At 33.1% G+C, this 15,368-nt stretch overlaps 1 protein-coding gene and 1 long non-coding RNA gene across 2 annotated transcripts; one reads left to right on the top strand and one right to left on the bottom strand.

Annotated features, from left to right (window-relative positions):
• The first annotated feature begins 7,415 nt into the window (after nucleotides 1–7,415).
• LOC111208152 (glutathione S-transferase T3-like) lies at nucleotides 7,416–8,422 on the top strand. The gene is made up of 3 exons (XM_048764369.1): nucleotides 7,416–7,961; nucleotides 8,219–8,224; nucleotides 8,294–8,422. The coding sequence occupies exons 1-3, from the start codon at nucleotides 7,416–7,418 to the stop codon at nucleotides 8,420–8,422; spliced, it is 681 nt and encodes a 226-aa protein (XP_048620326.1).
• A 4,992-nt stretch (nucleotides 8,423–13,414) lies between these two features.
• LOC111208276 lies at nucleotides 13,415–14,436 on the bottom strand. Its single transcript, XR_002660251.2, has 3 exons — nucleotides 14,128–14,436; nucleotides 13,881–13,924; nucleotides 13,415–13,730 (listed from the first exon to the last, which is right to left on the bottom strand). It is a non-coding gene; the product is annotated as an uncharacterized LOC111208276 (long non-coding RNA).
• Nucleotides 14,437–15,368: the final 932 nt, after the last annotated feature.

The following is a 15,368-nucleotide window of genomic DNA, read 5'->3' as shown; positions in this document are numbered from 1 at the left end:
GCCTTTTAGTTTACTTTGGGCTTCGACCGTTAATGTTGTAGCCCGTTGTGTCTGTGGGCTTTTTGTTTGGTACATGGTGTACTTGGGCTTCGGCCGATTGGAGTTGGCCCGTTTGATTAATAAAAACAAAACTTGGCCGGAAAAAAAAAAGAGAAGTGGCTATCCACATTTTCATAACAGTTTTTATTACAAGAAGGAGCCCACAATTAAATAAAGGCGATGGAAGTCGTTGACAATTTAGTGAGGCGGAAGCTGTCGAGAAGTAAGCAGAACTTTTATGCCCTTGCCTCCATCGACTTATTACATCTCTAGATTGCCTTCCAAGCAGGGGCAGATATAAAATATAAAAAGTACTATTGTGAATAAAAGCAAATCAACTTTGAAGAAAGCGAAAAAAAAAATCAAAACAAATTGAGGCAAATACTTGTTTAAAGTTTTTTATTATTATATGAATGAATAATCTTACAAACTCTTATACCCATATTTATAGCAGCATCAAAACCTAATTTTTTTTTTATAGAAATACATACTTATCTAAAAAAAGTAAATTTTCTAAACAGAAAAAATAACGTCCAATCTAACGAATTGTAGGCTTTTACTAGTGTACAGATATCTAAGACACATACAGATGCGACAACTACTCTGTCTGAATTTTTTTTCTTATTTCAGTACTGGTGCCACCTACGAAAAATGGTTTTGGATCCGCTGCTGCTTCCAAGTGAATAGCTTCCCACCTTATTATAATTAGTTGGAGTTGGACAAAGTCCCCAGAGATTGAGATGTCAAATTGTCACTCCATCGTTCGGGAGGATGCAGTGCCGCTCCAAGAAACAATTGATTGGGGCCCAATACTGTGTGGTTCACAACATCGAATTTTAAAAAATAAAACAAATAGATTTTTATCCAGTTAACCAAAAATATAATAATAAAACATATCAAACTAATATATTTTTATAGGAACTAGTTAATTAAGCTAATATAATGTTAATAAATAAAAAAATTATGGTTAGTTGATTATCGTAGGAAAGAAATTTTATAGAAAAATAAAAATTTGTAGTACTATTTAGTACAATTTTATAGTAATGAAATTATTTTTTTAATTCTTGCATGAGATCCCCGAAATGTCAAGACCCATTCTAAGAAGATGAGAGGATGCCAAATTAGTAAGCGACCACTAGCTAGAGAAGATGCAGGGAATATGAATATGTGTCTAATAGATGCATTTCTGTTGCCATTGATAGACATCTACATCAGGACATATCAATACTACTAAATAAAACACAATTGGACATAGCTTTCGTTTACCGTATGTTACTATAATATTTAGATTTTTATATTAACTATGCAGTCTAATATATCATTTAACAATTTAATTATTAAATTCATTCAAACAAATATTAAAATAATCTTAAATATATTAATTAAAAGTACCAATACATATTTTTATAAGATTACAATCTTTATAAGATTACAATCTAATAAAATTTTACTAAAATTTTAAAATATAAATATATAGTTCTTTAAAAATATTATAACTTTATAAATCTGGTACCTAAATAACTGACTAACTTCGTAATAATTATTTTAAATTATGATTAATTAATTTAGACTAATATACACAATATAAATTTTATAATATTTTCTAATAAATTTATCGCATTATTAAATATTATATGAAATAATAAACATAGTTAAATAACTTAATATATTCATTAATTATCAATTAAAAAAAGATTAAAGTATATATAAACAAAAAGTAACATAAATTCCTAAATTTTATGTTATAATATAATTTATATAATTATTATATAGGTAAGTATTAAATTAATAATTATTAATTATAATTGATGAATTTAAATTTTTGAAACTTAATATAAAAATTAGATAAATGTATATTTACTTGATAGAATAAAATTAAAAATTAACTACTATTTATATAATTTATAATATATTGGAATGGGTTACGGTTCATATTTTTATGATTATAAAATTTTACGGGTTATTTCATCAATCATGTAATCTATTAATCAAATACATGACGATTTTAACAAACACATTAACTTATTTATATTTAAAAAAATTATGCAATCAAAATTTGACTCATGTGATACATGTTAAAAGATTTGTTACTCTGTTTCAATTCTAGTTTGTGAAACATTACTAAAATAAAGTAAGACATACCAAATATACAAATTATTCTATTTTTATTATTATATAAAATGTAATTGGAAAATTTAATATAAAAATACACAGATAAAATTTTAGATAAACATACATTAATATGTAAAACAAAATATTATAAATAAAAGAAATACATATCAAAATTACAATGAGTACTTTATAAAAAGTAAAACAAACTAAATTATGATATTGCGTTATAGTACGGATTGGTTAAAAGCATAACTATAAATATTTTTTTTTGAAATTTATATTAAATTTACGCTTAATTTCATAAATTTGAGACTAAAATTGAAACTTATATATATGTAACAAAACTAAAATTGTATTTCTTATAAATTATTTTAACTAATTTTAAAATATTTAAATTAAAAATCTATATAGAATAGTTATTGTAATTTTCTTAAAATTCAAAACCTAAATTTTTAAAATTAATTAAAAGTAATGTACACACATTTTAGAAAAATTATATAAAACTCAAAATACATAAATTATTGATAAAGTTATAACTTTTATTAAATTTTGCAAACTGTTAAGTTGCTGACACAAAAACAAATTTGTAAACAGAATTAATGCTGTGTTTTGAAATCACGGAACAACCTTTATAATCCAAAGAAGGAAAGCGTTACTTGTGATGCAAAAAATATTGTTGTTAATAGTGTTAATACGGTTGTCCTGGATTTCAGTGTTCTGCAATACATGATCAATGTTGTTCTTTAAATTCTAGGATACATAAGTTGGTAGGTTCTAATGCAGAGATTCTTTGAAGTCTATGTAACAACCCGCCCCGTGGGACCCAGGCTGACAGCGCTGCAGCGCACCGACCCCAACCCCTCCATTATGGGAACTACCTGCCCCATAATTAGGTTGTTGGTGAGATTCGAACCCCCGACCTCACCCTTTAACAGCCTTCCCACAAGACAAGCTGTCACCAATTGATCTGCAGATCAATTGGTGACAGCTTGTCTTGTGGGAAGGCTGTTAAAGGGTGAGGTCGGGGGTTCGAATCTCACCAACAACCTAATTATGGGGCAGGTAGTTCCCATAATGGAGGGGTTGGGGTCGGTGCGCTGCAGCGCTGTCAGCCTGGGTCCCACGGGGCGGGTTGTTACAGTCTAGGAGCGCCTTCTTTACTGATAAAGACCATCCTATTCCTTTCCTTTCAGATGGCGATGTCCAAGAAGCATCTACCATACAAAAGAATTCTGATTCTTCTGGGAGAATCTCTTGTATTGCATGCGGCCTGGAAAGTGGACTGGCTTGAGGTTTGTAACAGTTACTGTTGCTCTTTACTATTGATCTTCTGTATATCTGCCATTTTTTTCTTTGTCGGTGTGGCCTCCACCTTTGTGGTATTCAAAAACCTCTGATTAAAAAAGGGTTGATGAATGATTGATTATGTTGTGCCAGATAAAATTATATGGTCTAAAACGATCGACTATAAACATAATCTTTCTTGTGACCGTTTAGTTTTTAGATTCTATTTTCATTAACTTTTAATTTATTTTTCTAGCATACTTTATTGCCTTACTTATTATAATAAGTGATCGATCTGTGTTAATTAATTATGTCCTAACAAATATTATCCAGTTTCGTCTAGTCCCGCGCATTTTTCACTCAATTTAGGAACATTTTATTTACACCAGGTGAATTCAATTCTAACACAATTTATCATCTTTTAACTGTAATTGTTAACTATAAACATAATTTTTTTTGTGGCAATTTAGTTTTTAGATTCTATTTTTGATTAACATTTTATCTTTTTTTCTAGCATACTTTATTGCCTTACTTATTATAATAAGTGATCGATCATTGTTAATTAATTATGTCCTAACAAATATTATCCAATTTCGTCTAGTCCCACTTTTTTTTCACTCAATCTAAGAACATTTTATTTACACCAGGTGAATTCAATGGTCTAACACAATTTATCATCTTTTAACTGTAATTGTTGACTATAAACATATTTTTTCTTGTGGCAATTTAGTTTTTAGATTCTATTTTTGATTAATTTTTTATCTTTTTTCTAGCATACTTTATTGCCCTACTTATAATAAGCGATCAATCATTGTTAAATCATTATGTCCTAACAAATATTATCCAGTTTTCATCTAGTCCCGCGTATTTTCACTCAATTTAAGAACATTTTATTTACACCAGGTGAATTCAATGGTCTAACATGGTTTATCAACTTTTAACTGTAATTGTTGACTATAAACATAATCTTTCTTGTGGCGGTTTAGTTTTTAGATTCTATTTTTGATCAACTTTTATCTTTTTTTTTCTAGCATACTTTATTACCCTACTTATAATAAGCGATCAATCATTGTTAAATCACTATGTCCTAACAAATATTATCCAGTTTTCGTCTAGTCTCGTGTATTTTTCACTCAATTTAAGAACGTTTTATTTACACCAGGTGAATTCAATGGTCTAACACGGTTTATCAACTTTTAACTGTAATTGTTGACTATAAACATAATCTTTCTTGTGGCAGTTTAGTTTTTAGATTCTATTTTTAATCAACTTTTTATCTTTTTTCTAGTATACTTTATTGCCCTACTTATAATAAGCGATCAATCATTGTTAAATCAGTGTCCTAACAAATATTATCCAGTTTTTGTCTAGTTCCGTGTATTTTTCACTCAATTCAAGAACGTTTTATTTACACCAGGTGAATTCAATGGTCTAACACGGTTTATCAACTTTTAACTGTAATTGTTGACTATAAACATAATCTTTCTTGTCACAGTTTAGTTTTTAGATTCTATTTTTGATCAACTTTTTATCCTTTTTCTAGAATACTTTACTGTCCTACTTATAATAAACGATCAATCATTGTTAAATCCTTATGTCCTAACAAATATTATCCAGTTTTCGTCTAATTCCATGTATTTTTCATTCAATTTGAAAATGTGTTATTTACCCTTTGTTGGGTTAATTATGGTGTCACATGTGGGATGATATGGTTAATTAACTTCATCTAGATGGTGTTTTGTAATCCGGTTGGTATATTATGTTCATAAAACATGTATAGTTAGTTAGCAAAAAAACATGCATAGTTGATCTGGACCGTCAAAACTATAGTTGCATATCATATTATACTAAGAAATAGTGATATATGGTTGACAATAAAAAACTAAGAAATTTGCATGAAATGAGAACTTGAGGTATGTACAGTTGATTTGACCCGTCAAAACTATAGTTGCATATCATAGGCTAAGATTCAACACGTGGCAGATAGAAACTGTATCCAGAGCCTACGTGTTGATTCTTAGGCATAGAGCATCTGTAACAGTGGTTTTTCACCAGTTCTTAGCACTAGTTCCTAGGTTAATCTGAATAAAATACTATTAACAAAGCTAAGTTTGCTAAGAATCGGTTCGTAATTAAGGAGTTTAAGGACTGAGTCCTTAGTGACAGGGCAGTGTTTGATTGGTTCGGTGCAGATATGTATTTCGTTTAGGAAAAAAAAAGCTCATTCACGAGACAACACGAAAAAAAAACTGTTCTCGGTGAACATAGAGGCGATTTTGATCTTCTCGGATAATCAAGGTAAATCGAAAACTTCTCTTGTTGATTTATGGATTTAGATTAGCTTGCATGTTATTTTCCTCGCAATTTAGGGTTCGGTTTTGGGTTTTCAATCGATTTGGGGATCTTTTCGTTTGTAGTTAGGGTTTCAAAACGATTTGGGTTTCGATTTTTGTTTCCGATTTCGAATCGTATGGCTCAAAACTTAAGGTTTTTGTTTCCGATTTGGGTTTCGAATTTTGTTTCCGATTTGGGTTTCGAATTTTGTCTTCTAATATAAGGTTTCCGATTCTTGTTGTAGTCAGGGTTCAAAACTTAAGCCTTCTCGTTTGTAGTTAGGGTTTCCGATTCTTGATTTCGTTGGTAATTAGGGTTTCCGACTCTTGTTGTAGTTAAGGTTCCAAAACGATTTGGATTTGGATTTTTGTTTTCAAATCAATTGGGGTAAGTTTCTAATATTTACCTTGTAAATTTCTTTCAGGTTAAGGAAACATGGGACAAGATTATAGTTACAGCCATCCTTCTTCATCAGAGGAGTATGATATAGATTTAACCTCTCTTCTTCAAGCAGAAGCTGATATGTACGCGGATGAAGCTGAGAGTAGCTAAAATATTGCAGAGCCGGTTCAGTACCCTCCTCAACCTGAGGCTGATGATAGAATCCCGAAGACATGCTACTGTGGTGGTGAGCCTGTTGTTGCAACATCTTACACAAGAAAAGATCCAGGCAGAAGGTACTTCACGTGTGAGAATGTTGATGATGGAGACTGCCATGTTTGGAAATGGTGGGATGTGGCGGTTATGGAGGAGATGAGTGACTTTCAGACACAACTTAGGCAGGTTAAGGATCAAGGTAATGAGAGTGCGCAGAAGCTGGTTAAGGATCAAGGTAATGAGAGTGCGCATAAGCTGGTTAAGCTAGAGAAGACAGTGTGGGAGTTAGCTAAGAAGAAATCAGGGGTTACAAATGGCTTTGAATTGGTTGTTTGTGTGATGGTTAGTGTATTAGTTTTAATATGTACGGTGGTCATGTTTAAGTGGGTTCAAGGAAAGGACAACGTCATAACAGAGTGCCTAGTTAGTTTCTTTCCTTCTGCTTTTGATAGTTGTTTCTGCATTTTTTAAAAACTTTTGACTGTTTTATCTCATGTGTGTTCAGGAAGAGCTTCAGAGGCTTAAAATGCGAGTATCAAACGTTTAGAAGGTAGTGTACAAACAACTTCCTAGTCTCTTTTCTTTGAATAATTAAAACATAGTAACTGTTATAAGCTATTATTCCAAACTAAGCTACAAAGTTTTAAAAGCATAACTTATACAGATTTATAATTTCAAAGTGAATAACTATATAGTAGTTGTATGTAATACTTCTAATATTAAAAAAAAACAGAAGTTCAATCTGCACTTCAAAATGTTTAAACTCCGGACTAACTAAAAATCAAAGGGAAACTCAAATTGTTTTAACCTCAGGATTAACTACAACTCAATGACTTGATAGGCTTATATATGTTATAAATGCTAAAACTCATTTAATGTAAAACTTTCCAACCGCTCAGATTTGATTGGTTTTAAATGCTACTTACTAGTGAATTGCTTTCAAACTTTCTAACTGTTCAGATTGGATTGGTTTTAAATGCTACTTAGTTTTAATTCACTAACTTAAGGCTCGGTGTTGCTAGTAGAGTGAGACAGAGCATTCTGTAACCATGGATAGCACCCATGGTTTTGTTAGCCTTCTGAATAGTCAATCTTCATTTGACCTTGATTCACCGGAACCTGCTTGGTTGAGTAGCCAATGTTCTGATGAGTCTGGTGTCAAGGAGAGGAGGAAATGGTCTCCCAAAGAGGATAAAATCCTCATTGGTGCTTGGCTTAACACCAGTAAAGACCCGGTGGTCAGCAATGAGCAGAAAGCTAGTGCTTTCTGGAAGAGGATTCAAGACTACTACAATTCAAGCCCTCACCTGGTTGGGACAACACCTAGAGAGCTTTGTCAGTGCAAGCAAAGGTGGACTAGGATTAACGATCAAGTCTGCAAGTTTGTTGGATGCTTTGAAGCGGCTCTGAGGGAGCAGAGAAGTGGTCAAAATGATGATGATGTGATGAAAGCTGCCCTAGATATCTTCTACAATGACTACTCCATCAAGTTCAACCTGGAACATGCCTGGAGGGAGCTGAGGCATGACAATAAATGGTGCTCCACCTTTCTCGCTAAGGACAGTGTGAAGGAAAAGCGCAAACAAGTGTTGGAGGTTGATGGAGAAGAGGAAGTGGGATAACGAGAGGGTAGACCTATTGGGGTCAAGGCTGCTAAAGCTGCTAGTAAGAGGAAGAAGAGTGGTAAAGAAGAGGAGTTGTCAAAGTTACATGCCATGTTGGAAATCAAAGAGAAAATCTCTAAACAGAAACTGTTTGATCGTTTACTTGCCAAAAATGAGCCACTCTCTGAGATGGAAACATCTCTTAAACTCAAACTTATGTCTGAGATGTTATGATGTTATATGTTCAGTTTAAGGTATTAATGTTGTTTTGAGAAGTTATTACTATTATAATTTGCTAACTCTTGTTTTATTTGTTGTTGCAGGTTCAGTACAAGGACAACGTCTTTTCACTCGCGGGTGCATTTGGAGAAGTGAAAGTGTTTTGCTGTGTAGGACATGTGAACCAAGTCACGGGTTCTTCTGTTTCACTTGACTTCTATAAGCTTCTGTGAAGCCTCTGTTTAGCTAGCTATCTCCTTTGCTTTATTTCCTCTTCATCAGAACTTGTAATCTTTTGCTACTATTTCTTGTGTTTCTTGACTTGTATTGATATTTGTCTTTGCTTCTATTAAAATCGATCTTCACAATTTTACTCTCTCACAAAACAAGTTGCTTGTTTTTAACTCCAAAGATCACAAGTACAAGGAGAAGGTAAGAGAAGTGTACTTCATAGATCACTCGACGATATCTCAACTTCTTGTATTGATTTTTGTATTTCATAGATCACTCCAAAGATAATGTTACATGTTATATCATGTTAGAGTAGAATCAATCAAATGTTATATCATGTTAGAGTATAATCAATTAAATGTTAGAATCAATTACATGTAGAATCAATTATATGATATTTTAAAACGAGTCTAAATCGTTTGGCTTGATATTTTTTGTTTTAAGGAGGGATTAGCAAGATAGCAAGTCCAATAATACCTACAAAATGTCATCATCTTCATCTGATGAACTCGAACAAAGATTGAACGAAGCTTTCGACGATATCTTCGAAGATACATACAACAACATAGTGGAGGCCCAACCCAATAAGCAAAGGAAACATGCTTATATAGAACGAAACCGCGAAGCAGGACACAACCGTTTATGGAATGACTACTTCATCGAAGATCCGACATTTCTGACACATTTATTCAGACGCCGTTATCACATGAACAAGGAATTATTCTTGCGTATTGTCCATCGCCTCTCAGAGGACGTTCCTTTCTTTCGACAAAGAAGAGATGCAACCGGGAGGTTTGGTCTTTCTCCACTATAAAAATGTACGACAGCAATTCGTCTGCTTGCTTATGGTTCTCCAGCTGACACGGTTGACGAATATCTCCGATTTGGTGAAAGCACAGCAATTTCGTGTTTACAAAATTTCACTGAAGTAATAATACAGTTATTTGGAGATGAGTATCTTCAAAGACCCACACCGGAGGATCTTCAACGACTACTCAATATTGGAGAGAAACACGGGTTTCCTGGGATGGTAGGAAGCATTGACTGTATGCATTGGGAGTGGAAAAATTGCCCAACCGCTTGGAAAGGACAGTACACACGTGGATCGGGAAAATCGACAATTGTCTTAGAGGCTGTAGCTTCACACGATCTTTGGATATGACACGCTTTTTTGGTCCTCCAGGTACCTTAAACGATATTAATGTCCTCGATCGGTCTCATGTTTTTGATGACATTTTACAAGGTCGAGCTCCCAGGGTAGAGTACGTGGTCAACGGACACATGTATAATTTGGCGTACTACCTCATAGACGGTATATATCCAAAATGGTCAACATTTATCCAATCTATCTCACTCCCTCAAGGTCCTAAAGCAGAGTTATTTGCTAAAGTTCAAGAAGCAACCCGAAAAGATGTGGAGCGGGCTTTTGGAGTATTGCAAGCTCGATTTGCGATTGTGAAAAACCCGGCTCTTTCATTGGACAAGGAAAAGATAGGAATGTTTATGAGAGAATGTATCATACTACACAATATGATAGTCGAAAATGAATGAGATGGATACACACAGTATGATACATCTGAATTTGAAGAACGAGACGTAACCAGAAGTTCACGGGTGGATATGTCCTATAGTACCGACATGCCTACAAATCTCGGTAATATGCTTGGCATTCGGAATCATGTTCGCGATAGGCGTATACATAAACAATTGAAAAATGATTTAATAGAAAATATTTGAAACAAATTTGGTGATGAAGATTAATAATTATTGTATCTTTATATTTAATCATGCAATAAATAAAAATTTTAATTTCACATGTTTTAAAATTTAATATTTTTTTATTCCTAAGAATTCCAAATTGGAGAACACCACTGGACATACAATTTTAATTACAGTCCTTAACTATTCAAACAAAAAAAAAAATAATAATAGTTTAATAATGCTAAGGACTCCAATAGTGGTAACACCATTGGAGATGCTCTAAGTGCTTTGGAGATGCTCTAAGTGCTTCTCCCTTGTGTCCTAGACCAGATTTCAACACAAAGACCCAACAGAAAAGTACGTGAAGACAAGTAGTGATTCCAGAGCAGACGAAAACAGGGAACACATTGTTTTGCGTTTGCAAGATGCTTGGGATCATGTATTGAGCGTATGAGCCTGCAAGCTTGGCGATGGATTTGTCTTGGTGGACGAAGACAAGGATGTTCTTAAGTCCAAATGATTGAGAGAGGGATAGAGAGTATGAGGAGAACAAACACGGCTCTTTGCATGTAGATGCCTAGCTTCCCATACATCTTTGCTCCGTAAGATTGGCCACAAAGTGTTTCCAACGCACTCGCTGTGCCCATCTGTTTGGAAAAAATCGAGTCAGAAACAAGTGTAAAGATCAAATCAAACTCTTGGACTGAGAGAGAAGAACCAGGAAAGTGAAGCCGGTGACGGAGGCGAAGGAGGTGGCGATGGAGGCAGCAGAGAGAGGAAGTGTTGGGAATGTCCTAAAATCATTTGTACTTACTCTAGATAGAGTCGTATAGTGTCGAGGTTTGACAGTCGTATAATATTAGGTGGTTATAATGTTTTGCTAGAAACGCTTATAATCTATGAATTAAGAATTCAATACTAATATTATATGATACTACAGGGTCACACACCTAAGCAAACTGGAAAATAATAAGTTGAAGTTTTATATAAAATATTATATATATGTGATATATGTAATACATATTATATACTTGGACGTGAGTTTCTTAATGTGATTAAGAAAATAAACAAGTTGGGCTTAGCCCATTATACCATTATAATTATAATGTCAAACGACATTAGGTCACGTCCATTAGTATATATATATATATGAAGTCTTGCTTATTGAAGATTAACCTAATGAAGATGGCTGGCCGCACTTTACAATCGAGACGTAAAGGTGTGAAGAAAAAAATTGTTTTCTTCTTACGCAAGCAACAATGAGTTCATCAAGGTTTCGAGATTTGATCTCGACGGCACTAGCATCCCGAATCAATCCAGTTTGTGTGCGTGTGGATACCGGTAGAGGCATAACGTTTGGAGTGCTTTAAATCTCGATTTGGTTTGTTTGTCCTTCCGCTGCAAAACTTCCAGGTATATTTGAAACACTAAGATCTAAGTTTATTTTAATGTTGACATGAGATTCTAGGCATATGAATTCATAACTAGATTTACAAATTGTTATAAACCGCTTTGATTTCCAACATTGGTATCAGAGCCTATGTGTTTAATATTAAAATCAGATCTTGTTTAATTTATAATTTGGTATAGATTAACAACTAGAGAAATTTGATGGTTTGAAATCGATGTGTTTGACACGTTAAGAAGAACCCTAATTTGATTACGGTATCATCGATCGATTTCTAAACCATATATTTGTCTTTATTGGATAAAGATGTGTGCTATTTTATATGTTAATAAATATTGATTGTTTAGGAAAGATCAATATCACATATAAGTAAAGAATAGAAGAGAACTATGAATGATCATGATAGCACAAATAATATGTACTTTGTGTAATATGCGTTTTTGTCTCACGCTCATGTAAAACTGCCAAGTTCATGCATATTTAATTAATGAGGTGATCGTGTGCTATATACAAAAAGTAAATATATAAGTTGTTTACGCATACATATAATTTAAAAGTCATCAGTAATGTTATCGTAACTCTTGGTGACCTGATTTTTTAAATAAAATTATATGTATCATGGAATCATGTGATTGTATGATCGTCACCTAAAGCGGTTAAACCGTTTGTTAGACGATGTGTGTTATTGTAACAAAATTGTATTCTCTCTGTTTCATATTAAGTGTCGTTTTGGGTCTGTGCACACGGATTAAGAAAACAATTAATTTTGTACATTTCCTATATAAAAACACAATTACCAATACACCGAACCATATTTCAACCAGTAGAAAAATAAATTACTGAATAACACTAATAAATTTTGCATTGAAAATCGAAAACGACATTTATTTTGTAATGAAAAAAATTCTCTACAACGACACTTATTCAGATACGGAAGGAATATGATTCTATGTAACCCTTTAAACCGGTTAAACCAATTCTCTGGTTTATTTGGTTAGTGTGATTGATTTGATTTGATCATTTCAATCTATTTGTTTAAATTTCTAATATGATTAGATATTAAAATAAATTAAACTTATTTGAAACACTAAGATCTAAGTTTATTTCGATATTGACATGAAATTCTAGGCATATGAATTCATAACTAGCTTTATAAATTGTTATAAACCGCTATGAATTCCAACATGAAGTAAGCCGAGATGGTCATATGACGGAGATGACTTGGAGAGAGTATTGGAGGAGGCTCACGCCGATGAGTGGAGCAGAGAGCCAAAACTGCTCCTTCACCTCTTCCTTTACTCTCTGACCAGTATCACTGTTGTCTCCGACCACATCTTGAGCCGTCGGCAAAACTGTTGTAATCTCCTTGTCCGCTTTTTCAGTTTCTTGTTCCATTGCTTTTGAGTTTTCCTTCAACACACCAAACTTAGGATTAAAAATCTTATTAATATATTTCACCCTTGTTTTTTTTTGGTTAATGTTGAAGTTTGTTTGTTATAACTTGATTATCAGTAGCTATTAATCACTATACGAATCAAATTTTTCCATTGACTATATTTTTAATGTTTTTCGTCATTTGTGACAACTGACAAGTAAAGGAATAGTATTATAATATGTTGCATGTCTCATCGATCGTCGTAATTGTTTGTAAACTAACGTAAACGATAACAAAACAGGCGAGATAAGTCTTTTTCACGTAGACATAACCTTAATTTATCATCTGAGTCAATCAACACAACTTTGACAAACACTATTTGATTTGAGGTGGAGAGATCGATCATAAGAGAAGGGAAGAAAAATAAATAGAACTCTTACTCTATCCAGCAACGGTTCTCTTAGGCGTGAGGTACATGTATTAGAGCATCATTAGTGGAAAGAATCAACATGGATCTCTCAAAAAATAAGTATAATAATTATCATTATTTATCTTATATAATTATTTCTTTTATTTTTTAGTTAATTCAATCAATAGAAATATGACACTTGGCGATTGGTACTTCAACACAAAACAAAAGTCTCTCTGCGCAGGGACGCTTTTGCCTTCTTTCTTCCATTCATTTCTTCTCTTTCTTCATTTTTCTTTATTTTTAATTTTTTAATTAGTAAGTGACTCTTATACAGACTCCCACTGCTATGCTCTTACATTGCCTTAAGAGTTTACTTGTCATGTACGCCTCCAGTGGAGAACCCCTTGTCTTGACCTGCAAGGTCAAAATTACATCAGAGACGCGCATTATATAAGGGACCGTAACTTATAATCTGCTACAAACGGAATTTTACTTGGGTTGATTTTTATTTTATCACAAGATATATTGGAAATAAGTATAAGCAAAGTCAAAGGTATGACCCACCTGATCCATGGAAGATGTGGTTCAGTATGTCCAATTTCAATATCCTTCAAATTCAACAGATAAAGAACAAAAAAACAAAAGAAGTTGAGTGAGATCAAATCAGAAGAAAAAAAGTAAATTAAGATCCGGTTCACATGTAAAGAAAAATAGTCAAGAAATGTGTTGAGTAGGTCAGTCACATATAAAGAAAAACAGTAAGTTGAAATATTTGAGTTCTTAGTCAAAATAAACAAGGGACAACACTAACCTGCTGCAACAAAAGAAAGAAAACAGATAAAATTCAGACGAGAATGGTTCTCCTATTTCAATAGCAAAAATCGGAAAGGGGAAAAAAAGAAAGAATGGTTCTCCTCGTCTGTTTTCTCTGAGATTTTTAATTAAGTAAAATTAAAATGAGAAGAGGCTATCCACAATGGCACAATCCATAACAGTTTTGTTACAAGAAGTAACGAATAATTAATCAAGGGTAGTGGAAGTAGTTGACCATTTAGTGAGGCGAGAGCGATCTGAGAAGCAAAATTCCAGTTTTACCCTTATCTCTATCCACTTGTTACGTTTTAGCTTGCCTTCCAAGTGAAGAGCTTCGCGACAAGAGATGATGCCAAACTATTAAGAGGAACCCTCTGTTCATGTCGGTTAAACCTGTAGTTGACCACTAGCTAAAGAACATGCCGGGAATATGGAAATAGATGTAGCTAATAATAGATGCAGTTACATCTACATTGAGTCAGATTAGCACTCTAGAACCCAAGGGAGGGGTTGGTTACTTGTGACGCAACAAAAGCTTATTGCAGTTATTTAAATGATCAAATATTGGTCTTTATATATAAGGACTGATGTCTTATTGTGCAGGAAACGGAACCATTGGCACATGGATGTTTCTTGTTTCAGAGTTCAAAGACATGACTATATCTTAAGGATTCAAAATTTGCTTCAGAATGATATAATGAGCAGTCAGGGTCATATAGTACATCAATAAAAGGAAGAAAATATCGTAGGCAATGACGTAATATTTATGCTGAAAATTCGTTTTAGGATATAATGGGTTGCTATATATCTTCTGGTATATCTGACATTTTTTTTCTTTGTTGGTGTGGCCAGTGGTCTCCACAAGTGCCAACCCATTCCGAAATTGTGGTATTCAAGAACCTCTGATCAAAAAAGAATGATGAATTCTATGGTCTAAAACGATCTATCAATTTTTAACTGTAATTGTTGACCTTAATACATAAACATAATATTTATTGTGACCGTTTCCAATAACTTTGAGATTCTATTTTGTTCACCTTTTTTATATTTTTTTTCTTGCATACTTTATTGCCCTACTTATAATAAGCGATCGACCATTGTTAAATAATTATGTCCCAACAAATAATGCAGTTTTCGTCTAGGCGTATTTCCACTCAATTTGAGAATTAATGTGTTCTTTGCCCTTTATTGGTTAATTATGGTGTCACATGTACCTAATTATTAACTACATCTAGATGG

The sequence above is a fragment of the Brassica napus genome, chromosome C7 (genome assembly GCF_020379485.1).
Source record: "Brassica napus cultivar Da-Ae chromosome C7, Da-Ae, whole genome shotgun sequence".
Classification (NCBI taxonomy): Eukaryota; Viridiplantae; Streptophyta; class Magnoliopsida; order Brassicales; family Brassicaceae; genus Brassica; species Brassica napus.
This window is presented reverse-complemented; position numbering and strand designations above follow the sequence as displayed.